The following is a 27,044-nucleotide window of genomic DNA, read 5'->3' on the forward strand; positions in this document are numbered from 1 at the left end:
AGATTCGGCACATCCATCGGCATTTGATCTTGTAAATAAAATCTCTTAGGCATTTGATTGTTGTAAATAAAATGGGAGCACTGCTGGTCACTGAAGTTGATCACAACATGACGTGCTGTTTGGCTGTATATTCAGAAACATCTTCTAATTAAATATACCAGAAGAACTCAGACCAGCAGTTCACTTCTCGGTTCACTTAGAGATTTAAATCCGAAATTGCCGCTAGACCGATTTATCCTTGCGATTTCAAAACAAAACATTCAAGGTGTCAGAAATGCCGGGTTGCTGGGATGGGTATTTTACAAACAATCGCAGCTTGCTCTAAGACCGGCACAATCGATACATTAAAAAAAAAAGATGACCCAAGATCAGAGCGTAAAATTATTGACTGCTTAGGCTGAGTGTGAAAGCGCTGCTCTATTCAATGGATCACATCATTCGAGCAGTTTAAAATGACGTTTCCTACCACGCGAATTTTGCCGTGGGATAATATTTTGAAAGTTGTCTTCTAGATTCTCGTGGGAACAGGGTCTTATTTATGCTAAGCTTGAAAATTCAGGAATTTATCACTTCACTTTCTCAAATTCTCTGGTAGGAGGTTGCCTCAAAACAGCTCGACAATATGATTAATTCACTGATCTATCCAGACCGTATGTATAAAACGGTAAAGGACGAGGCAATGAAAGAACCAACAAAAGCATTCAGTCACTCACTCACACCGCTTGCCTTCGCTCACACAGCATGTAATTGAGACATTTTTCCATAGAAAACGTATGCTCAGTCATTCAAAACAATAATTGGGTAAGAATCATTGAACCTGAATGTTTTGCGCACTGCCCAAGATTGGTGTACGGAGTAACCTACCGCTTGGTTTCCAGTGTATTTCTAAGAGAATTCAAAACTGATTCTGAAGACAGTTCAAAGGGAATTCAGAAAACAAATTTAAGCAAATGTTGAAGAAAATTTCATGAAAGTTTGGAAATAGTTCCATGGAAATTTGTAGAATAAAAAAATTATCCCAGAGCGTAAAATGCTCTCGATTCTAAAACAATCCAAGTTGAAGATCTCACAAGTCTCAGTCCCGAAATGTTGAAATCAAGTTGAATCAGGAGAGAGTTTTCTCAAGGAATCGGGTAATCTTGGGATTTTCTCTTGAATTACCTTAAGATTTTCTCATTAACTTTATAGGAATTCTCTCCAGGAAAGCCAATTCTTAGTTAGTACTCCGTTAGTATTCTTCCCAAATTCGCTTGGACCAATAAAAAAATCCTTGGAATGTTCACAAAAAATAATTTAAATTCCCTTGAAAATGTCTTTTGAATTCATTCATATCAATGATTTTGAGCCATGGGATAAAAATCAACTTTATTTGAACCAACTTTTTCGAAGTTTTCTCAAGGAATCTTCTTTCATTTATTTAACGTCGGTATCTGTTCCGCAATCTAGTGCCAATCACCGACGGACATCGATTGCCATCCATTGACGGCAATCGAATGTGCAGGAAGGTAGCTTCCACACCTTCGTAGGATACCGCACCCATTCAATCAAACACTGGGTCGGGACCAACGACTTTACTTCCCTGCCGAAGGAAGACGTGACCAGAGATTTTTATGCCTCAGAAAATTCCCACTGGCCTCGGCTGGGATTGAACCCAGACCCATTGGGGTGAGAAAGCAGTCACGCTTACCAATACACCACCGGCGCCGGTTGTCTCAAGAAATCAAGTAATAATCTTGGCATTTTCTCTCGAATTAGCTCTTGCAAGTTGCAACTATCCCAAAAGTTCCCTTATGCTACGTGAAGCTCTTTGATATTATCCATAAAATTCCCTTGAAATCTTCCTCGTAATACCCCAGAAACAATCTGTAGAATTGAAGATCGCCACATAGAATCCCTTGAAACCATCTTCAGATTCAGAATCCCTTTTAATTGTTATCAGACATCAATTGGAATTAGTGGCACGATGCTTTTGGAATTTTCGTTAGAAATCTTTTGGAAATCTTGTTAGAGTTTCCTCTGAATGTTCATCAGAATTTCTCCGGAATTATCACCAGAATTATTTAAGGAGCTCCCGACTACACAGCCCTTGAATTATCTCCAAAACTCCGTTGAAATTTCCCTCAAAATCTCGATGACATTTTGACATTCTCCTGGAATCCAAATCCCCGTGGAATTCTCCTCACTAATCTCCTCTTGGTTTGCTATCCAAAAATTAATATAGTTGAAGATGCTAATTTCAAATAACAGACTAAAGTGGTAATTTTTACACTATAGATGAGGAGATGAAAGTATAGAGTTGATAGTTCCGTTAGAGTTCGGCAGTGTGAAAATGGTATATAGAGAGTAGAAAGCGAGCAAGGAAAACTTTTAGGAAGGTACAAATCGGGTTGATCATCTCTCTTTACCAAACTCCCCCGTTGGATACGGATGGTGAGGGGTATTCCCCCCGCCGTCCCTCTCCAACGGGGGAGTTTGGTAAAGAGAGATGATCAACCCGATTTGTACCTTCCTAAAAGTTGTCCTTACTCACTTTCTACTCTCTATATACCATTTTCACACTGTCGAACTCTAACGGAACTATCAACTCCATACTTTCATCTCCTCATCTATCGTATAAAAATTACCACTTTAGTCTGTTATTTTAAATAAGCGTTGAAGATGTAAATCGTTAACTTCACGCAGAAGTAATATAAACAAATAGTTAAAGCAAAAATTGATGTTCTCCTTAGAATTCCTTTGGACCTGTATTCAGATTCCCTTGTAATTATTATCGTAATTCTTTTGAAATTCATGTCAGGAAATCTTTAGAGTTCTCGCTGGTATTTTTCTGGAATTGAAGGCAGAAACTTCTTAGAATTTCCATTGATTTATGGACGCAGTATGGTATCACCTTAATGTCATGGAGAAGTTTCTAGGCAGAATATCTTTGAATTCGCCCCTTTGGCTTGTTGGTTTGAAATTTTCTCTTCAAAGGCCGACTTACACGGTTCTAGCATAGAGGTAACTCTAAGGCCAGAAGGTCCCAAAAAAACGTGTTCTGGTACTATCGTCGGTCCCAAGCTTATCGATGCACCCTTCGAAACATAGGAAAATCCACGAAATCCTCATTTTATGTGTCAAACTTTCAGCGAATCAAAACAAAAATTGTGTGTAGTACTTACCCCCGATCTGCTAGTCGGTGTTCAAGTGATTTGAAAGCGACCTACCAAAGGTCAACATCGACCAGCTGTCTGGCCGTTAATTTCGCATGACAAGTAAATTTAACCCCGACTTAAATCGTCTAAACCGGGCTTAACTTTTGTCTGAAATACGTTGAACCTTAGCTTCCGCTTAAGAATAAAGTTCAGCGAATCCCCAGATCTACTCATCATCCATTAGCTGATCGGGAAATTTAACTCGAAACTTTCAGTGTGCCCTTGAAAATGCGAAGGGCTGAGGCAAATAGTATGCGGCGAGGCATTTGTAAACCATGTCCTGAAAATCCAACGGCTTTCCTCTAGTCGAAACAAAACTATCAAATTTGCTTTGAAATCGCCCTCCGAATTTCCATTGAATTCAATCGGAATTCTTTTGGATTTCTACCTAGAAGTACTTTTGGATTCTGCTTCTTAGAATTTTACTGAATATTAGAATGGAACTCTTGCCAGCATATTGTTAATAGTTGTTCCAAAATTCGTTCCTTGCAACTATTTTCAGACTTCCTTTGAAGTTTTCCGTTAAATTCAACTGGAATTCAGCTCACAACCCGCCTGTGATTCTCATTAGCATACGCTAGGTATTCTTCTGATATTTAGTCTTTGGAATGCTTCCAGAAATTCTAAAACAATTTCTTAAGAATTATGATTTTAATTCCGTTGGAACTCTCTTTGAAACTATCATGGAATTATTCTCGAAGGTCGCTTGAAACTGTCCTCAGAATTTCCCTGAAATGTTCCTTAGATTTCCTTACACTGAAAACGAATCTTACCCAGAGAGTGAACCACCTTTACTCATTCGCAGGCAACTTGCTTTTAGAAATGTCTCGATACGACTCACAACTGATTAAAAGTGGCTGAGTTAGTTTCGTTTTCAGCGTAGGAATCATTTACAAAAAATCCTTCGATTTATTCATAATTTTCTTTGAATTCTTTACAGCATAACTATCTTTGAATTCACCTTAGAATGTTCTTTAAATTGTGCTGAGAATGCGTATCAGAATCAGCCAAGATAAGCCAAGTTTTAGTCAGAACTCCTTGGTGTAGTAGATAGAGTTAGTGTCGAATAGAAATGAGTAGAATCTAGTGAGCGTGAAGCGTGATAGACCTGACGGAATCTGATTGGTTCGGGAATTTTGAAACAGCCAGAGGTATAAATATGAGGTACCTAAGACGGCATTCTTATGATGGACTGTGGAGAGAGCGGATGACCAGCAAAAGGGATAGCGGCACTAGCGGACCAACAGAGGGAACAGCAGATTCATCGAACCGCGACCGAGGCTGGAAACCTCGGTCCAGTCACGACAATGGCGCAACTCGGAAAATGAGAACCATCCTCTTTCTTGGGAGGATGCTACTAGTGCTCCCTGGGAGGGCAGTTGGAATTCCCCTGAGAGGGTAGATGAAATTCCCCCGAGAAGGTAGAAGAAATTCCTCCGAGAAGGTAGAAGAAATTCCCCCGAGGAGGTAGATGAAATTCCCCCGAGAGGGTAGACGAAATTCCCCCGAGAGGGTAGATGAACTTCCCCCGATAGGGGAGATGAAATTCCTCCGAGAGGGTAGACGAAATACCCCCGAGAAGGTAGAAGAAATTCCTCCGAAAAGGTAGAAGAAATTCCTCCGCGAAAGGTAAAAGAAATTCCACCGAGAAGATAGAAGAAATTTCTCCGAGAAGGTAGAAGAAATTCCTCCAAGAAGGTATCAGAAATTCCTTCGAGAGGGTAAACGAAATACCCCCGAGAAGGTAGAAGAAATTCCTCCAAGAAGGTGGAAGAAATTCCTCCGCGAAGGTGGTAAAAATTCCTCCGCGAGTAGAAATAAAACTCCGAAAAGGTACAAGAAATTCCTCCGAGAAGGTAGAAGAAACTCCTCCGAGAAGGTGGAAGATATTCATCCGCGAAAGTAGATGAACTTCCCCCGACAGGGTAGATGAAATTCCTTCGAGAGGGTAGACGAAATACCCCCGAAAAGCTAGAAGAAATTCCCCCGAGAAGGTAGAAGAAATTCCTCCGAGAAGGTAGAAAAAATTCCTCCAAGAAGGTGGAAGAAATTCCTCCGAGAAGGTAGAAGTAATTCCTCCGAAAAAGGTAGAATAAATTCCTCTGAGAAGACCGTATGTAAACGGAATCTGATTGGTTCGGTAATTTTGATACAGCTAGAGGTATAAATATGAGGTACCTAAGCTCGTTGACGGCATCGATAGATCATTCGCTGCCAGACTGTTGAGCAGTTCAGTCGATTTGAATTCTCTCTAGTTTCGTTCGTTCGTTCGCAAGTCGAATTAGCTCCGCGTTGTGTAGTGACGCTCTCGCTGACCCAGCCATGGGTAAGAAATCGCGCGGTAACGCGAGTGCCGGTTTACCGGGAAAACAGACTCTCCCAGGAGACGGCGCGACCACCGAGCCAGCCCAGAAGAAGCAGAAGAAAACCCCATTGCCCATCCCGACAGGCGTTGCGGACCCGCAGCCGGGGCCTCCCGGAACTAAACGACCCAGACCTGAAGACAGCAGCGCCACCGTATCAGCAGCAAAAAAGCTGCTGAGCAACAATCCGTTCTCCGCCCTGCAGAACGGAGCGCAGCCGCAGTCGGACCCTGAGACGGTGCCGAAAAAAGTTAAGTTGCCACCCTTCTATGTGAAGGGCTTCCCTCCCGGGCTATGGGAGCAGCTGGATTTCTACATTAAGCAGGGCCTTCGCTGCACCATTCAACGGTGCACGGAAGGCTACAAACTGATGGTCCCGGCCGAAAAACACTTCAACGCAGTTCAGGCCCTCTTGGACAGAATGAAGCTGGAGTACTTCTCCCACGACATCGAGGCCACCAAGCCGCTGAAAGTGGTGCTGCGCGGGCTCCACGACATGGACACCACCACCTTAATGGACGAGATTAAGGCGAACGGCCTCAAGCCGGTCGAAGTCCACAAGATGACCCGCAGCAAGGCCATCAAGTATCGTGACCAGCTCTACCTGGTCCATCTGGAGAAGAACTCCACAACCGTGAAGGATCTCCAGACGACACGCACACTGTTCCACATCGTAGTGAAGTGGGAGCGGTATAAACCCACCCACCGTGGCGTCACTCAGTGCTCGAACTGCCTATTGTTCGGGCACGGCACCAGGAATTGCCGCATGGCCAGCCGCTGCATCAAATGCGGCAAAAACCACAAGATCGACAACTGCGACAGCATCGAGGAAGCCACTCCCACATGCGCCAACTGCGGTGCCGCCCACAAGGCCACGAGTAAGGCCTGTCCGAAGCGGGCCGAATACGCCGAGATCCGGAAGAAGGCCTCGTCCAACAGCCAGCCCGGTCGCAAGAAGGTTCCAGAAAACAACGCGCAGAACTTTCCTCCGTTATCACCGGTCCAATCACGGCCAATTCCAGTGTTGCCGCCGCTCCCGCTCAACCAACAGTTGGCTGCTGCCCAGTTGGCTGCCGCTGCAGTACCCGGTCAAGCCTCCGGGCCATCGACGGACCCCCTGCTCCGGAATTGGCCGGTACAACCGGTGAAGCTACAGACGATTCTCCGCTGTCAACGGATGAGATCGTCACACTGTTGGCCCAGGCCATCATCATCAAGCGCACCTGCGCAACAAGAACACAACAGCTCCAAGCTATCATCTCCTTCGTCGCTAATTATGGACCGTGAACCCATAAAGATCGCCAACTGGAACGCTCGCTCCGTAGGGGCGAAAAACATTGAGCTTGCAGACTTCCTCCGCAAGCACGACATCGACGTGGGCCTTCTCACCGAGACCCACCTCAAGACCGGTGACAGCTTCTGGCTGCCCGACCACAGTATTGTCCGGCTTGATCGCACCAGCTCCAGGGGGGGGCGGTGTCGCGGTCATCATCAAGAAAGGCATCAAGTACTGCACCCTACCCCACTACCGCACTTCCATCATCGAGGCCGTCGGCGTCGAGGTGGAAACATCGACCGGAAACGTCCGGTTCATCGTTGTCTACTGCCCCCGGCAATGTACCGTTAGCAATGGTACAGCACAGCAGTTCAAGAACGACCTTGCCATCATAACCCACACCAATGCCCGCTTTGTAATCGGAGGGGACCTGAACGCCCGGCACGAGGCCTGGCGGAACTACCAGCAGAACCAGAACGGCCGCCTGCTATTCGACCATTCCCAGCATGGTCTCTATTCCGTCTGGTTTCCGGACGAACCAACCTTCACATCACCGACGGGCAACCCATCGACGCTGGACCTGTTCTTGGCAAACACCAGATTAGCCAAGCCGGTTGCCGTCAACGACCTGAGTTCGGACCAGCAACCGGTGCTGACCGAGCTGGGCTACAACGTGGCCCCTGAACCGTGCCAGCGGAAGGACTACCATCGAGTCAACTGGGTCCAGTTTCGACGCGTGGTCGACCGCCACATCGACGACAACCCACCGCTCAACACAGTGGATGACATCGACCGGGCCCTGGAGGGTCTCCATCAAGCCATATCCGTGGCTGACGAAGAGTGCGTTCGACGAGTTCCTGTGAGGGGTAAGTTTCAAGCAATTGATTCCCACACCAAACTCTTGATTCGGCTCAGAAATGTTCGTAGACGCCAGTTTCAGCGGACTGGGGATCTGCAGCGTAAATACGAAATGGTCGATCTGAATCGGCAGATCGCTTCCAGAATGGTCTCAATCCGGAACGAGAGTTTCGGGCGGCTCGTTCAGAACCTGGACGACCGTTCCAGACCATTCTGGAAGGTTGCCAAGGTGCTGAAGTCTCACCCCAAGCCCATTCCACCACTTAGAGTCAATGACGAACGGCTTATCACCAACGAAGAGAAGGCCAATGCAATTGGGGAGCACATTGCCCAGTCGCATTTGCTTGGCTCTACAATCCCAAGTCCACTCGAGAACCAGGTTGTGCAGTGCGTCCAGACGTTAGATGCCTCCCCTTGTGCCGTCCCTCCAGAAGAACGGATTACAGAGGAACAAATTTGCTCAGCGCTGAAACACAGTACGAACATGAAGGCTCCCGGGTTTGACGGAATATTCAACCTAGAGTTGAAAAATCTCAGCGCGAGGGTGCACTCGCTGCTGGCTGCCATCCTCAACAGATGCTTGGAGCTGCACTACTTTCCAAGCATCTGGAAGGTGGCAAAAATCATCCCGATCCGCAAACCTGGGAAAGACCTGTGTGGCATATATTAGCGCTAGTGTACGCAGGTCTTAACTTGACGCTTAACGAGTCAGCAAGCCATGTGTGCAGCCCTCCGTTGTAAGCGCAGCAGTTCAACGCTGGTAAACAGAGGTATCTATGGCAACGCTTCATAAACACACACGGGCAACTCTCCACTCACTTTCGGACTAGCTCTTCACAAGGTAAGTTGCACATTGGCGATCCTGCCAGAATTAACTAAGCCATATGGAATCTTCGATAAGCTCATTTGGTTTTCTATCATAAAGAGGCCACGCTAATATCAATCGGTTTAGAATAACCGTAGCCTTCACGCACCGCAACAAAAATGGAAACTGCTAGATCCGGTTGATTCGTTTATAAACGACGCCAAATCTGCCTTATTCGTCTCACGACGACGCCATTGCGAAAAAAAAAACTACCGAGCCTGCCTTAATCGTTTCAAAACGACGCCATTACAGAAAACGCAAAATCTGCCTAAATCGTTTCAAAACGATGCCAATGCCTAAACAAAATGCTAAATATGCCTCAATCGTTTCAAAACGACGCCATTACAGAAAACACAAAATCTGCTCAAATCGTTTCAAAACGATGCCACCGCGAAAAAAAACTAAAATAAATAAACTGCTAAATCTGCCTCAATCGTTTCAAAACGACGCCATAAAATAAAAAAAAAGCCTTAATCGTTTCAAAGCGACGCTTTTGCAAAAAAAAATCAATTGGCCTCAATTACTTGAAAATGACGCCACGATCCCTATTACAAAACAAAAAATAACGCATACTTTACATTTTACCAGCATTATCTAATGCATATCACGGATGCACCAACAGGACTGTTTGGCACAGGAAATCGACGTCATGGACAGTAGCACTCAAAAAAAAAAAAAAAAAAACGGAAGGCAACCTCCTTCATCAAGGGTGCCCTGAAGGTTAGTTCGCTATCCAACGACAAAATGCTGGTGAACGACCATCTGGCCAAATTAATGTTCTCCACACCGGTGTCCTCGCAGAAGATCCGCCATGAAGCTGGTCAGCTGGCGAAGTTGAAAAGCAGCCGCTTTGCACTGCCTTCGTCCATCTAGCAGCTGAAGAATGCCGAAGCTTCTATTTGTATGTTTGTATTTCTAATTGTATTCAACCTGCCATTGTATGAAGGGCCAAAAACGGTTTGGGTGAATCCGTGAGCAACATCGCCCACTTGCATCCACGGAATACATGAGAATCTCCTTGCAACAACAGGATCATACAACCGGTCAAAAAACAGGCCATCCAACAGGAGGATGTCCCAATGAGTGGGGGAGAAGAGTCCACCTTCTTTTCAAGAAATGTAAACGACAGGGAGTTGGCATTTCGACTCTCCCCATCCATTTCGCGTCAATCGGGTGCCCTGGTGGTCCTGACCACAACATGTCCACAACATTTAATGTTTCATATAATAATGGAATGAAAGTTAAGAAAAAATAAAGGATTGATATCACCCGGTATGTTACCAAGAAATCTATGATATCACGTTAATCACGAAGATTTCCAAGAGCTCCATAGATATGCTGCCACTATATCTTCAACAGGTGTTAAAAACAGCACTCTCGCCTTTCGTTCCTCACAGCAGCGTAAACCCCCATCAACCACGAAACACACTCTAGCTGCTCCAACTAGAGGGATCGCAGCAGAGAAAACAAGGCCTGCGTCCACTTTTCATTTTCGTGACACAACGGCTTCAGTTCACCAGTACACAGTCTACCAACATTTTGTTATACGGCAAACATCCCACATTGCGCCCCAGAAGTCTTTGAATCCAATCGGGTCAATTTTTCTCCGAGCAACTATGAGATTAATTGAAAAATCATCCATTTCGATTTTCGAACGAGAGATTCCTAAAAATCTTCATGATGATGATAATGATGTCATAGTTAACCGGGTAAAATTCTTTTTTTATGAGGAGAGAGGGACATGTGTGGCATATATTAGCGCTAGTGTACGCAGGTCTTAACTTGACGCTTAACGAGTCAGCAAGCCATGTGTGCAGCCCTCCGTTGTAAGCGCAGCAGTTCAACGCTGGTAAACAGAGGTATCTATGGCAACGCTTCATAAACACACACGGGCAACTCTCCACTCACTTTCGGACTAGCTCTTCACAAGGTAAGTTGCACAAGACCCTTCCCTACCGTCAAGCTACAGACCGATTAGCCTGCTCTCAGCGCTGAGCAAGCTGTTCGAAAAATTGATCCTCAGCCGACTAAACAAGTTTGTGGAGGAACATGACATTCTTCTTCCGGAACAGTTCGGGTTCCGTAAGGGGCATTCCACCAATCATCAGCTAGTGCGGGTGATGAATAACATCCGGAGTAACAAAGCTGTATCCAAGTCCACAGCCATGGCCTTGTTAGACGTCGAAAAGGCGTTTGACAATGTCTGGCACGACGGACTTATATACAAGCTTTGTAACTCCAACTTTCCACCATACCTTGTGAAAATCACCCGTAACTATCTCCAGCAAAGGTCGTTCAGGGTGTCGTTGAATAGTTCCCTTTCGGGACAATTTCCGATCCCAGCAGGTGTTCCGCAAGGGAGTCTGCTGGGACCACTGCTTTACAGCATCTACACGTCGGACATCCCTCCTCTAGGAGACGGTTGCGTGTACTTTCTGTTTGCAGATGACACCGCGATAGCCGTCAAGGGTAGGATGCCTCGTGAAATTACGAACAAGCTCCAACGATGCCTTGACACCTTTACTGATTATGCCACCACGTGGAAAATCAAAATCAACGCCTCGAAAACCCAAGCGATCATGTTCCTTCACAGACAATCACCAAAACTTAAACCGTCTTCCTCCTGTACCGTAATAATGGATGGTACAAGGGTCGAGTGGTCCACTGATGTTACTTATCTCGGGATGTTGTTCGATGAGAAGCTCCTGTTCCGCTCGCACATAGAGAAAACCCTAGTTAAGTGCTCCGCCTTGGTTAGGTGTTTGTATCCGCTCATTTGCCGCAGATCCCGCCTCTCAAGGCAAAACAAACTGGCTGTTTACAAACAGATCATAGCCCCCGCGATCCGGTGTGGGAATCGTGCGCTCAGACCCACAGGAACAAAATCCAGGTTGCACAGAATAGAGTGTTGAGGATGATCCTAGATCGTCCATTCGACACAAGAATAGCAGACCTCCATCAAGAGGCAGAAATTCCCAAAGTAGATTCCAAAATTGATGATATGACAACCAAATTTATTCAAAAATGCAATCTTTCTGAACATGCTTTAATAAGCAATTTGTACATAGTAGGTTAAGTGTATATAGTAGAGTAGGTTAGTTTTAAGCTGTAAATAGTAGTATTAAGTAGTTTCTCTTCAAATTCTAAAAACAAAACAAACCAATCCCACCAAGGTGGTCGACCGTGTACTAAGTCTAGGACTAATTCTGTAAAACAAATTTTGAATTTTGCCCATACCTAAAGATGAAGAAAGCAATTAAATCACTTAGTAAAAATTTATATGGTAATCGTCCAAGTTAAACTAAAATAAAGATCATTTAAACTAAAAAAAAAAAAAAAAAAAACTCGTTGGCGGCATTCTTATTACGGACTGTGGAGAGAGCGGACGACCAGCAAAGGACCACCAGCAAAAGGGATAGTGGCACTAGCGGACCAACAGCGACCAGCAGCAGATTCGTGGAACCACGACCGAGGCTGGAAACATCGATCCAGTCGCGACACTTGGGATTTGCCAAGAGGTCCTCAAAATTATCTAGGAGTTCTACTCATTATTACCGTGGAAGCACATGAACATCTTCTTACATTGCCGTTGGAATTCTAGCCAGAAATTCGTTTGGATTCTTCCCACAAATCCTTTAAAATTATCCCTAGAAGTTCTGTTGACTTTCCATCATAATTCAGATGAAAATTCTACAAAAAAGGGTTATTCATAAACTACGTAGATATTTTAGGCAACCGGTGGAAACTAACTAAATCGATTAACGTACCCTATTCTAGTCTAAATTCTAGTACTACGCAATGTTTGTTTTGATTCGCTATGAAATTTTGACAGATAAAATGTGGGGTTCGTGGATTTTTCTGTTTCGAGGGGTGCATCGATTAGCTTGGGACCGAAGACAGTACCAGAGCTGAGCCAAAAAGTTGAGCACGTTTCATCGGGACCTTCTGGTCTTAGAGTTACCTCTATGGTTTAGGGGAGGTAGCTAGTGTTTACGGTCCAAACAAAAATCTTGAACAATTATCTATCTATGCTAAATGAGGAGGGAGTTGAAATCGCTCAAAAACTGTCTGCGTAGTTTATACATAACCAGAAATTGTCTGAACCTTGATTTATATTCATGTCCAAGAGCTTTCGAAATTTTCCAAGACACAAAAATTTTGATCTTGGAAAAAAATGTGAGGACTCAATCGAGCCTAACGATTTCACATGCTTCACGGATGATCGTGCAGTCGTTTTTTCGGCTGGGAGCCAGGTAGACAGCCTACTGGAAATTGCCAGTAGACAGCCTACTGGAAATCATATTCAGCCTCCGCAACAGCCATGGAAAACGAGTCGATTCTAGTCCTCAGCCCACGCACGTTTTGATAATAAATCCGGGGGTCATTTGAGGTGCGATCTCGGGAGCTGGAAACCGAAGGAAAGTTAGGTACCGAAAGTTCAGAATCGCAATCATACTCGCCTGTAGTTGCAGGCCGGAAGCCCCTGATTTTGTTGTTGTTTTGCTTGACAGCAGCTTTTCGGCTTCGTACCTTCATATGTTGCTGTGATGCGAAAAGTGAGAAAGCAAATGATAGTGATCTTGCTCACTGAGCAATGTGAGTTACCCGAGGTGCCTCAAAAGCAACTCTGAAATTCTAGATAGAGCTGGAATTAGGGCGTAACAGCCTTTGTAAACAATGACTTCTATCGATGATTTTTAGGAACTCAAGGCACGCCCACGCAAACCAACACAATCGTCAGGTAGGGGAGGTCTTCCTCTACCAGATGGTATTGTTGATTTGCGTTGGCGAGCCTTAACGTTCTAGAAATCATCGAAAGAAGTCATTGTTTACAAAAGCTGTTACGCCCTAATTCCAGTTCTATCTAGAATTGCTCATGGAGCTGTATTGTCCCTTGATTACTTAATTACAAATCAACTCTGAAGAATCACTTGTTACTGAATTAGGGCCGATGGCAATCATACAAGGTCTGGAACAACAGGCAGCTTGCTGGTGTGAGAAGCAAAAATGTTGTAAGCATTGCTGAGCACAACATTCCATACTGTGAATGGCAGACATGTCGTCACAGAAAACAACTGTTTCGTGTAAAAAGATAAACATTGCAATGAAATACGAATACCACTAAAAATTTCACTAATACCAACAAGCCGGTTGGGCCAGACCTGGTATGATTGACATCGAATTAGGGCAGGTGATTCGCCCCATCTGTCTACAACCCATGATTTCCGCTGTGGATGTTTAGATGTTTTATAACTTAAGGTTTTAAGTTCTCCGATATACTTAAGGTTGTCACTATTCACATTTCCCTCGCTTTTTTTTTCAAGATCCTCAAAGAAGAAACGGAACGGTTACATTTGGATTACATTAAGAGCAGCTGAGACGAGGAGCAGGGCTCGGAAGGGGCCAATTGATGGAGGAAAAAGACATTCACACCGAAGTTAATTAAACTAAAGCGTGCGGTTATGTTTGTCCGGTATGAAAGATCGTGAAACAGAAACGAACCATAACATTACACTTATTTGACTATGCCTATTATGCAATAATTCCATCCAAACCGGAAGCTGAGAGATGAATGATATTCCATGATTTCTAAACGCTCATATATTTTTTTTCTCACCCGTACTTGTACTGGCAACAACCGGAACGGAGTCAACAAAGTTTGCCATACTTTTTATACTAACGCTGATTAATTCACTTCAAATAGGCATTAAACTGCATTTGCTCCATCCATTAAATTACTATTTACTAGCGGACAACACATAGTAAAGAATTGCTACTTTAATTCGGTACCGTTTTTCTCTAGTCAGCTTGGAATGTTTGACGCGAAAGTGGACGTGTTTGTAAATTAACTAGCGAGGAACTAGAGCGAAGGAAGAGGCTTACCAATATTTGTTAAGGAAAACATAAATTTAAACAAAATAATTAATATTTCCTTTTTATCTGTTGGTACCTTACCATAGTTGATTTGAAGGTTAGATGTTGAATAATTAAGTAGACTGTGTAGTTAGTTTGGTCACTGTAAAGTAATTATAGTTGAAATTGAATGAAACCCAGAAAGCGTTTGTTTAATGCGATGACAATACTTTATTTAACTATCGCACAATTTGCGCGTAAGGATATATAAAATAATATCGATTATTTTATTGGCTAACGTAACATTCCTAATCTAGGAAACCGAATGAAAACACGCAACGATAAAAACCCAAACTTTAAAAAAGCAGATTACTGTAATCTGCCTTGAACAAGACAAGTGATAAAAGCAACACTTAAACACTACACTTGGAATACGCAACAACCTACCTATTTACAACAGACAATCCGCTCGACCATGCCGTGCAGCGTGGAACGAACATCAGAGGCGGTGGGACGCAGGACGGACTCATGCTGCCAGCATTTCCTGTACAGATTTCGATACTCCTGTCGAATGTAATTCTGATTGACGGAATGCAAGTCGACTGTCTGCACGAACAATGCATCCAGTGCCGCGTGGCTCGGTGCATCGTCCGGATCGTCCTCGTCGTTCACTGCGTTAGCTGCAAGGTCAATGCCCTGTTGTTGGAGAACGTCACGCATGGCGTCGGTCGTGCAGTCGATGCTGGGCCGGTGCTGATCGGAAGCGTTGGACGAAACCAGGATGCTACTGTGGAAGCTGAGGTGCGAGTTGCCATTCGCTTTCAGGTAAGTTTCCGACGACTCCATCGAGTTGTCGCTATTCTTGCGGGCACGTGACAAGTGATGGTGTGAATTTTTCCCCGATGGAATAGCAACCGGCTCGGAGCGTAGGATCTCCGCTGTGGTAACGCTATCCGGACGGATCTTCTTCTTGACCACATTGTAGGCAACGGCTTCATTTGAAACAATTGATTCGTAAGGATCTTTACCTTCGCTGAGCTGCCACATCGTTACTCCGAACGAAAAGACATCAGCCAAATCGGAAATCCCATCCAGTCCCCGTAGCATTTCCGGTGCCATGTACCGAATAGTGCCTCGGTTACTCTTCGATTCGGCAACGTTAAAATTATCCAGCTCCACAGACGATCCAAAATCACACAACTTGCACGAGTAGTTTCGTATGTAGGAACATCTATCGCCTACCGACCATCCCGGAACCAACAGACAAACAATAACATTCTGAGGTTTCACATCCAGATGGACGATATGATGACGATGACAGAAGCACAGACCATTGATTATATCACACAGTATCCTGAAATTCACGAAAACCCCCATTACTCTCGCATACCTCATCCCACCACCGAAAGCTGTCCTTACAACAATCGATGATAGATCGTAACCTCATATCCTTGATTCAACACACTCTGCAAACAATATCCGTCGAACCGCTCCATGATCACCAGCCCGTACTGCGCCCCGGAGATGATCTTCAGCACTCGCACAATATTGTCATGCTTCAGGTTCAGCACGTTTGCCTCGTTCCGCAGCGAATCGTACCGGCAGCGGTACTTGCGGTGCTTTTCCACAATCTTTACCGCAACGTGCTTGCCCTTGTACAGAGCCTTGATGACCACGCCGTAGCTGCCCCGCCCCAGCACCGTGTAGCTCTGGCTGTTGCGCTGGCCGAATTCGTCACGAAGGAAGCGCTCCCGATTCGGTGTGTCGAAGTTGATCTCGATCAACGGTACGGTCAGCTTCGAGGGGAACCTTGATACAGACAGCCGGAGGTGATACAGTCACAATTGAATTAGAATTTTGATTGCCATTGACGATGTTTTGCTGACTTACATGATGACCAGTAAAATGCACCACGTGATTCATCGATGCGGAATTTTTGTTGGTACCGGTACGTGGAATAAAAAATGTTTTAGCTGCCCAATTTTGTGTCTATATTGGCGAAAAATATGGAAACTAAACTTCTGATCCGTATCGTAGAAGATGGCAAGTGATAACAATAGGATTGCTCAGCTACCATATCGTCTATTGATAAGCGACATGTGGCTGTCCAGCAATAACGGTTAGCGATCGGGTGCGATATCATGGTGTCTGCATTTAGGCGTTATACGTTGAAGGGACGTATGCATCATAGCTGAAAAGCATCTAAGAGAAAAAAAAATAATAATAACCTCACACCAAATTTATGTTTTTAATATCAGTAAAGCGGATTGCTGGATCATGTTCAGCGATCCAATGCTTTACTGAAAAACAGCAAACGATATTTTTACCGAAAAATTCAGCTAACATAAACTGTCAAACAAAAGAGTTGTCAAACTGTTAGCATCACCGTCGCAAGTATTTTTGAATTCGTACACCACCTTCCACACCGCAAGAGGAAGAAGAGCTTAAAAAACTACAAATAAATAAGATTATGTAGGCAAGTACACTGGCGCGGATACTAGATATAATTATTTAATATATTATACATGAAAAAGATCCTGCCGATTTTGTCTTTATTATTTGTATATTTGTATCAACGATCTCAGAAGCTAAAAGCTCCTAGTGAAAACGAATTCGATTTACCAGCCAAATGTCAGAATCTTTTCCTGAAAAAAACAGTAAAGGGATATTGCTGAAATCATAACTGATTTTCAGTAAAATGTTGTCATTTTGACAGAAGTTAAAATTGCTGGAAAATTTGGCAGTATTATTTTGCTGGAACGTTTGCTGATCTTTCTTCAAGTCTAAAATCAGCAATATTTTGCTGATTTTCAGCGATTGAAATTTGGTGTGATACGGAGATATATCGATTTAAAGTTTTGGTTGGCCCACCAGCCGATAAATAAAAGATTTTGGAATATTTTATACTGGGAAATCCGGATTTTAAAATTTCGAGCATCTGAACACCCCTCTTTTCGCGATTAGAGCCATATTTACGGAGATATATCGATTTAAAGTTTTGGTTGGCCCACCAGCCGATAAATAAAAGATTTTGGAATATTTTATACTGGGAAATCCGGATATAAAAATTTCGAGCATCTGAACACCCCTCTTTTCGCGATTAGAGCCATATTTACGGAGATATATCGATTTAAAGTTTTGGTTGGCCCACCAGCCGATAAATAAAAGATTTTGGAATATTTTATACTGGGAAATCCGGATATAAAAATTTCGAACATCTGAACACCCCTCTTTTCGCGATTAGAGCCATATTTACGGAGATATATCGATTTAAAGTTTTGGTTGGCCCACCAGCCGATAAATAAAAGATTTTGGAATATTTTATACTGGGAAATCTGGATATAAAAATTTCGAGCATCTGAACACCCCTCTTTTCGCGATTAGAGCCATATTTACGGAGATATATCGATTTAAAGTTTTGGTTGGCCCACCAGCCGATAAATAAAAGATTTTGGAATATTTTATACTGGGAAATCCGGATATAAAAATTTCGAGCATCTGAACACCCCTCTTTTCGCGATTAGAGCCATATTTACGGAGATATATCGATTTAAAGTTTTGGTTGGCCCACCAGCCGATAAATAAAAGATTTTGGAATATTTTATACTGGGAAATCCGGATATAAAAATTTCGAGCATCTGAACACCCCTCTTTTCGCGATTAGAGCCATATTTACGGAGATATATCGATTTAAAGTTTTGGTTGGCCCACCAGCCGATAAATAAAAGATTTTGGAATATTTTATACTGGGAAATCCGGATATAAAAATTTCGAGCATCTGAACACCCCTCTTTTCGCGATTAGAGCCATATTTACGGAGATATATCGATTTAAAGTTTTGGTTGGCCCACCACCCGATAAATAAAAGATTTTGGAATATTTCATACTGGGAAATACGGATGTAAAAATTTCGAGCATCTCAACACCCCTCTTTTCACGATTAGAGCCATATTTACGGAGATATATCGATTTAAAGTTTTGGTTGGCCCACCAGCCGATAAATAAAAGATTTTGGAATATTTCATACTGGGAAATCCGGATATAAAAATTTCGAGCATCTGAACACCCCTCTTTTCGCGATTAGAGCCATATTTACGGAGATATATCGATTTAAAGTTTTGGTTGGCCCACCAGCCGATAAATAAAAGATTTTGGAATATTTCATACTGGGAAATCCGGATATAAAAATTTCGAGCATCTGAACACCCCTCTTTTCGCGATTAGAGCCATATTTACGGAGATATATCGATTTAAAGTTTTGGTTGGCCCACCAGCCGATAAATAAAAGATTTTGGAATATTTCATACTGGGAAATCCGGATATAAAAATTTCGAGCATCTGAACACCCCTCTTTTCGCGATTAGAGCCATATTTACGGAGATATATCGATTTAAAGTTTTGGTTGGCCCACCAGCCGATAAATAAAAGATTTTGGAATATTTTATACTGGGAAATCCGGATATAAAAATTTCGAGCATCTGAACACCCCTCTTTTCGCGATTAGAGCCATATTTACGGAGATATATCGATTTAAAGTTTTGGTTGGCCCACCAGCCGATAAATAAAAGATTTTGGAATATTTCATACTGGGAAATACGGATGTAAAAATTTCGAGCATCTCAACACCCCTCTTTTCGCGATTAGAGCCATATTTACGGAGATATATCGATTTAAAGTTTTGGTTGGCCCACCAGCCGATAAATAAAAGATTTTGGAATATTTTATACTGGGAAATCCGGATATAAAAATTTCGAGCATCTGAACACCCCTCTTTTCGCGATTAGAGCCATATTTACGGAGATATATCGATTTAAAGTTTTGATTGGCCCACCAGCCGATAAATAAAAGATTTTGGAATATTTCATACTGGGAAATACGGATGTAAAAATTTCGAGCATCTCAACACCCCTCTTTTCGCGATTAGAGCCATATTTACGGAGATATATCGATTTAAAGTTTTGGTTGGTCCACCAGCCGATAAATAAAAGATTTTGGAATATTTTATACTGGAAAATACGGATATAAAAATTTCGAGCATCTGAACACCCCTCTTTTCGCGATTAGAGCCATATTTACGGAGATATATCGATTTAAAGTTTTGGTTGGCCCACCAGCCGATAAATAAAAGATTTTGGAATATTTCATACTGGGAAATCCGGATATAAAAATTTCGAGCATCTGAACACCCCTCTTTTCGCGATTAGAGCCATATTTACGGAGATATATCGATTTAAAGTTTTGGTTGGCCCACCAGCCGATAAATAAAAGATTTTGGAATATTTTATACTGGGAAATCCGGATATAAAAATTTCGAGCATCTGAACACCCCTCTTTTCGCGATTAGAGCCATATTTACGGAGATATATCGATTTAAAGTTTTGGTTGGCCCACCAGCCGATAAATAAAAGATTTTGGAATATTTTATACTGGGAAATCCGGATATAAAAATTTCGAGCATCTGAACACCCCTCTTTTCGCGATTAGAGCCATATTTACGGAGATATATCGATTTAAAGTTTTGGTTGGCCCACCAGCCGATAAATAAAAGATTTTGGAATATTTTATACTGGGAAATCCGGATATAAAAATTTCGAGCATCTGAACACCCCTCTTTTCGCGATTAGAGCCATATTTACGGAGATATATCGATTTAAAGTTTTGGTTGGCCCACCAGCCGATAAATAAAAGATTTTGGAATATTTCATACTGGGAAATACGGATGTAAAAATTTCGAGCATCTCAACACCCCTCTTTTCGCGATTAGAGCCATATTTACGGAGATATATCGATTTAAAGTTTTGGTTGGCCCACCAGCCGATAAATAAAAGATTTTGGAATATTTCATACTGGGAAATCCGGATATAAAAATTTCGAGCATCTGAACACCCCTCTTTTCGCGATTAGAGCCATATTTACGGAGATATATCGATTTAAAGTTTTGGTTGGCCCACCAGCCGATAAATAAAAGATTTTGGAATATTTCATACTGGGAAATCCGGATATAAAAATTTCGAGCATCTGAACACCCCTCTTTTCGCGATTAGAGCCATATTTACGGAGATATATCGATTTAAAGTTTTGGTTGGCCCACCAGCCGATAAATAAAAGATTTTGGAATATTTCATACTGGGAAATCCGGATATAAAAATTTCGAGCATCTGAACACCCCTCTTTTCGCGATTAGAGCCATATTTACGGAGATATATCGATTTAAAGTTTTGGTTGGCCCACCAGCCGATAAATAAAAGATTTTGGAATATTTTATACTGGGAAATCCGGATATAAAAATTTCGAGCATCTGAACACCCCTCTTTTCGCGATTAGAGCCATATTTACGGAGATATATCGATTTAAAGTTTTGGTTGGCCCACCAGCCGATAAATAAAAGATTTTGGAATATTTCATACTGGGAAATACGGATGTAAAAATTTCGAGCATCTCAACACCCCTCTTTTCGCGATTAGAGCCATATTTATGGAGATAAATCGATTTAAAGTTTTGGTTGGCCCACCAGCCGATAAATAAAAGATTTTGGAATATTTTATACTGGGAAATCCGGATATAAAAATTTCGAGCATCTGAACACCCCTCTTTTCGCGATTAGAGCCATATTTACGGAGATAAATCGATTTAAAGTTTTGGTTGGCCCACCAGCCGATAAATAAAAGATTTTGGAATATTTTATACTGGGAAATCTGGATATAAAAATTTCGATTATCTGAACACCCCTCTTTTCGCGATTAGAGCCATATTTACGGAGATATATCGATTTAAAGTTTTGGATGGCCCACCAGCCGATAAATAAAAGATTTTGAAATATTTTATACTGGAAAATCCGGATATAAAAATTTCGAACATCTGAACACCCCTCTTTTCGCGATTAGAGCCATATTAACGGAGATAAATCGATTTAAAGTTTTGGATGGCCCACCAGCCGATAAATAAAAGATTTTGGAATATTTTATACTGAGAAATCCGGATATAAAAATTTCGAGCATCTGAACACCCCTCTTTTCGCGATTAGAGCCATATTTACGGAGATAAATCGATTTAAAGTTTTGGTTGGCCCACCAGCCGATAAATAAAAGATTTTGGAATATTTTATACTGGGAAATCCGGATATAAAAATTTCGAGCATCTGAACACCCCTCTTTTCGCGATTAGAGCCATATTTACGGAGATATATCGATTTAAAGTTTTGGTTGGCCCACCAGCCGATAAATAAAAGATTTTGGAATATTTTATACTGGGAAATCCGGATATAAAAATTTCGAGCATCTGAACACCCCTCTTTTCGCGATTAGAGCCATATTTACGGAGATATATCGATTTAAAGTTTTGGTTGGCCCACCAGCCGATAAATAAAAGATTTTGGAATATTTTATACTGGGAAATCCGGATATAAAAATTTCGAGCATCTGAACACCCCTCTTTTCGCGATTAGAGCCATATTTACGGAGATATATCGATTTAAAGTTTTGGTTGGCCCACCACCCGATAAATAAAAGATTTTGGAATATTTCATACTGGGAAATACGGATGTAAAAATTTCGAGCATCTCAACACCCCTCTTTTCACGATTAGAGCCATATTTACGGAGATATATCGATTTAAAGTTTTGGTTGGCCCACCAGCCGATAAATAAAAGATTTTGGAATATTTCATACTGGGAAATCCGGATATAAAAATTTCGAGCATCTGAACACCCCTCTTTTCGCGATTAGAGCCATATTTACGGAGATATATCGATTTAAAGTTTTGGTTGGCCCACCAGCCGATAAATAAAAGATTTTGGAATATTTCATACTGGGAAATCCGGATATAAAAATTTCGAGCATCTGAACACCCCTCTTTTCGCGATTAGAGCCATATTTACGGAGATATATCGATTTAAAGTTTTGGTTGGCCCACCAGCCGATAAATAAAAGATTTTGGAATATTTCATACTGGGAAATCCGGATATAAAAATTTCGAGCATCTGAACACCCCTCTTTTCGCGATTAGAGCCATATTTACGGAGATATATCGATTTAAAGTTTTGGTTGGCCCACCAGCCGATAAATAAAAGATTTTGGAATATTTTATACTGGGAAATCCGGATATAAAAATTTCGAGCATCTGAACACCCCTCTTTTCGCGATTAGAGCCATATTTACGGAGATATATCGATTTAAAGTTTTGGTTGGCCCACCAGCCGATAAATAAAAGATTTTGGAATATTTCATACTGGGAAATACGGATGTAAAAATTTCGAGCATCTCAACACCCCTCTTTTCGCGATTAGAGCCATATTTACGGAGATATATCGATTTAAAGTTTTGGTTGGCCCACCAGCCGATAAATAAAAGATTTTGGAATATTTTATACTGGGAAATCCGGATATAAAAATTTCGAGCATCTGAACACCCCTCTTTTCGCGATTAGAGCCATATTTACGGAGATATATCGATTTAAAGTTTTGATTGGCCCACCAGCCGATAAATAAAAGATTTTGGAATATTTCATACTGGGAAATACGGATGTAAAAATTTCGAGCATCTCAACACCCCTCTTTTCGCGATTAGAGCCATATTTACGGAGATATATCGATTTAAAGTTTTGGTTGGTCCACCAGCCGATAAATAAAAGATTTTGGAATATTTTATACTGGAAAATACGGATATAAAAATTTCGAGCATCTGAACACCCCTCTTTTCGCGATTAGAGCCATATTTACGGAGATATATCGATTTAAAGTTTTGGTTGGCCCACCAGCCGATAAATAAAAGATTTTGGAATATTTCATACTGGGAAATCCGGATATAAAAATTTCGAGCATCTGAACACCCCTCTTTTCGCGATTAGAGCCATATTTACGGAGATATATCGATTTAAAGTTTTGGTTGGCCCACCAGCCGATAAATAAAAGATTTTGGAATATTTTATACTGGGAAATCCGGATATAAAAATTTCGAGCATCTGAACACCCCTCTTTTCGCGATTAGAGCCATATTTACGGAGATATATCGATTTAAAGTTTTGGTTGGCCCACCAGCCGATAAATAAAAGATTTTGGAATATTTTATACTGGGAAATCCGGATATAAAAATTTCGAGCATCTGAACACCCCTCTTTTCGCGATTAGAGCCATATTTACGGAGATATATCGATTTAAAGTTTTGGTTGGCCCACCAGCCGATAAATAAAAGATTTTGGAATATTTTATACTGGGAAATCCGGATATAAAAATTTCGAGCATCTGAACACCCCTCTTTTCGCGATTAGAGCCATATTTACGGAGATATATCGATTTAAAGTTTTGGTTGGCCCACCAGCCGATAAATAAAAGATTTTGGAATATTTCATACTGGGAAATACGGATGTAAAAATTTCGAGCATCTCAACACCCCTCTTTTCGCGATTAGAGCCATATTTACGGAGATATATCGATTTAAAGTTTTGGTTGGCCCACCAGCCGATAAATAAAAGATTTTGGAATATTTCATACTGGGAAATCCGGATATAAAAATTTCGAGCATCTGAACACCCCTCTTTTCGCGATTAGAGCCATATTTACGGAGATATATCGATTTAAAGTTTTGGTTGGCCCACCAGCCGATAAATAAAAGATTTTGGAATATTTCATACTGGGAAATCCGGATATAAAAATTTCGAGCATCTGAACACCCCTCTTTTCGCGATTAGAGCCATATTTACGGAGATATATCGATTTAAAGTTTTGGTTGGCCCACCAGCCGATAAATAAAAGATTTTGGAATATTTCATACTGGGAAATCCGGATATAAAAATTTCGAGCATCTGAACACCCCTCTTTTCGCGATTAGAGCCATATTTACGGAGATATATCGATTTAAAGTTTTGGTTGGCCCACCAGCCGATAAATAAAAGATTTTGGAATATTTTATACTGGGAAATCCGGATATAAAAATTTCGAGCATCTGAACACCCCTCTTTTCGCGATTAGAGCCATATTTACGGAGATATATCGATTTAAAGTTTTGGTTGGCCCACCAGCCGATAAATAAAAGATTTTGGAATATTTCATACTGGGAAATACGGATGTAAAAATTTCGAGCATCTCAACACCCCTCTTTTCGCGATTAGAGCCATATTTATGGAGATAAATCGATTTAAAGTTTTGGTTGGCCCACCAGCCGATAAATAAAAGATTTTGGAATATTTTATACTGGGAAATCCGGATATAAAAATTTCGAGCATCTGAACACCCCTCTTTTCGCGATTAGAGCCATATTTACGGAGATAAATCGATTTAAAGTTTTGGTTGGCCCACCAGCCGATAAATAAAAGATTTTGGAATATTTTATACTGGGAAATCTGGATATAAAAATTTCGATTATCTGAACACCCCTCTTTTCGCGATTAGAGCCATATTTACGGAGATATATCGATTTAAAGTTTTGGATGGCCCACCAGCCGATAAATAAAAGATTTTGAAATATTTTATACTGGAAAATCCGGATATAAAAATTTCGAACATCTGAACACCCCTCTTTTCGCGATTAGAGCCATATTAACGGAGATAAATCGATTTAAAGTTTTGGATGGCCCACCAGCCGATAAATAAAAGATTTTGGAATATTTTATACTGAGAAATCCGGATATAAAAATTTCGAGCATCTGAACACCCCTCTTTTCGCGATTAGAGCCATATTTACGGAGATAAATCGATTTAAAGTTTTGGTTGGCCCACCAGCCGATAAATAAAAGATTTTGGAATATTTTATACTGGGAAATCCGGATATAAAAATTTCGAGCATCTGAACACCCCTCTTTTCGCGATTAGAGCCATATTTACGGAGATATATCGATTTAAAGTTTTGGTTGGCCCACCAGCCGATAAATAAAAGATTTTGGAATATTTCATACTGGGAAATACGGATGTAAAAATTTCGAGCATCTCAACACCCCTCTTTTCGCGATTAGAGCCATATTTATGGAGATAAATCGATTTAAAGTTTTGGTTGGCCCACCAGCCGATAAATAAAAGATTTTGGAATATTTTATACTGGGAAATCTGGATATAAAAATTTCGATTATCTGAACACCCCTCTTTTCGCGATTAGAGCCATATTTACGGAGATATATCGATTTAAAGTTTTGGATGGCCCACCAGCCGATAAATAAAAGATTTTGAAATATTTTATACTGGAAAATCCGGATATAAAAATTTCGAACATCTGAACACCCCTCTTTTCGCGATTAGAGCCATATTAACGGAGATAAATCGATTTAAAGTTTTGGATGGCCCACCAGCCGATAAATAAAAGATTTTGGAATATTTTATACTGAGAAATCCGGATATAAAAATTTCGAGCATCTGAACACCCCTCTTTTCGCGATTAGAGCCATATTTACGGAGATAAATCGATTTAAAGTTTTGGTTGGCCCACCAGCCGATAAATAAAAGATTTTGGAATATTTTATACTGGGAAATCCGGATATAAAAATTTCGAGCATCTGAACACCCCTCTTTTCGCGATTAGAGCCATATTTACGGAGATATATCGATTTAAAGTTTTGGTTGGCCCACCAGCCGATAAATAAAAGATTTTGGAATATTTCATACTGGGAAATACGGATGTAAAAATTTCGAGCATCTCAACACCCCTCTTTTCGCGATTAGAGCCATATTTATGGAGATAAATCGATTTAAAGTTTTGGTTGGCCCACCAGCCGATAAATAAAAGATTTTGGAATATTTTATACTGGGAAATCCGGATATAAAAATTTCGAGCATCTGAACACCCCTCTTTTCGCGATTAGAGCCATATTTACGGAGATAAATCGATTTAAAGTTTTGGTTGGCCCACCAGCCGATAAATAAAAGATTTTGGAATATTTTATACTGGGAAATCCGGATATAAAAATTTCGAGCATCTGAACACCCCTCTTTTCGCGATTAGAGCCATATTTACGGAGATATATCGATTTAAAGTTTTGGTTGGCCCACCAGCCGATAAATAAAAGATTTTGGAATATTTCATACTGGGAAATACGGATGTAAAAATTTCGAGCATCTCAACACCCCTCTTTTCGCGATTAGAGCCATATTTATGGAGATAAATCGATTTAAAGTTTTGGTTGGCCCACCAGCCGATAAATAAAAGATTTTGGAATATTTTATACTGGGAAATCCGGATATAAAAATTTCGAGCATCTGAACACCCCTCTTTTCGCGATTAGAGCCATATTTACGGAGATAAATCGATTTAAAGTTTTGGTTGGCCCACCAGCCGATAAATAAAAGATTTTGGAATATTTTATACTGGGAAATCTGGATATAAAAATTTCGATTATCTGAACACCCCTCTTTTCGCGATTAGAGCCATATTAACGGAGATAAATCGATTTAAAGTTTTGGTTGGCCCACCAGCCGATAAATAAAAGATTTTGGAATATTTCATACTGGGAAATACGGATGTAAAAATTTCGAGCATCTCAACACCCCTCTTTTCGCGATTAGAGCCATATTTATGGAGATAAATCGATTTAAAGTTTTGGTTGGCCCACCAGCCGATAAATAAAAGATTTTGAAATATTTTATACTGGAAAATCCGGATATAAAAATTTCGAACATCTGAACACCCCTCTTTTCGCGATTAGAGCCATATTAA

The 27,044-nt window shown here is 41.4% G+C and overlaps 3 protein-coding genes across 5 annotated transcripts in view; 1 reads left to right on the plus strand and 2 right to left on the minus strand.

The window, feature by feature from the left end:
• Positions 1-14,457, plus strand: part of Taz (tafazzin, phospholipid-lysophospholipid transacylase) — a 37,135-nt gene extending 22,678 nt beyond the window's left edge. For all 3 annotated transcript variants that reach the window (XM_065236960.1, XM_065236958.1, XM_065236959.1), the window contains one exon: positions 13,881-14,457. In XM_065236960.1, the coding sequence (XP_065093032.1) occupies positions 13,881-13,934 (54 nt within the window). In that variant the 3' untranslated portion in view covers positions 13,935-14,457. The remainder of the gene's footprint in view (positions 1-13,880) is intronic.
• Positions 1-27,044, minus strand: part of Xxylt (Xyloside xylosyltransferase) — a 302,336-nt gene that overhangs the window by 190,107 nt on the left and 85,185 nt on the right. The window lies entirely within an intron of this gene.
• Positions 14,617-16,495, minus strand: Mos (Mos oncogene). Its single transcript, XM_065236944.1, has 3 exons — positions 16,300-16,495; positions 15,829-16,218; positions 14,617-15,763 (listed from the first exon to the last, which is right to left on the minus strand). Coding segments are annotated over exons 1-3 (1,299 nt in total). The 5' UTR covers positions 16,302-16,495; the 3' UTR covers positions 14,617-14,856.

The sequence above is a fragment of the Ochlerotatus camptorhynchus genome, unplaced genomic scaffold (assembly GCF_037179485.1).
Source record: "Ochlerotatus camptorhynchus isolate MF236.1 unplaced genomic scaffold, CSIRO-AGI_Acam_v1.1 ptg000577l, whole genome shotgun sequence".
Classification (NCBI taxonomy): domain Eukaryota; kingdom Metazoa; phylum Arthropoda; class Insecta; order Diptera; family Culicidae; genus Ochlerotatus; species Ochlerotatus camptorhynchus.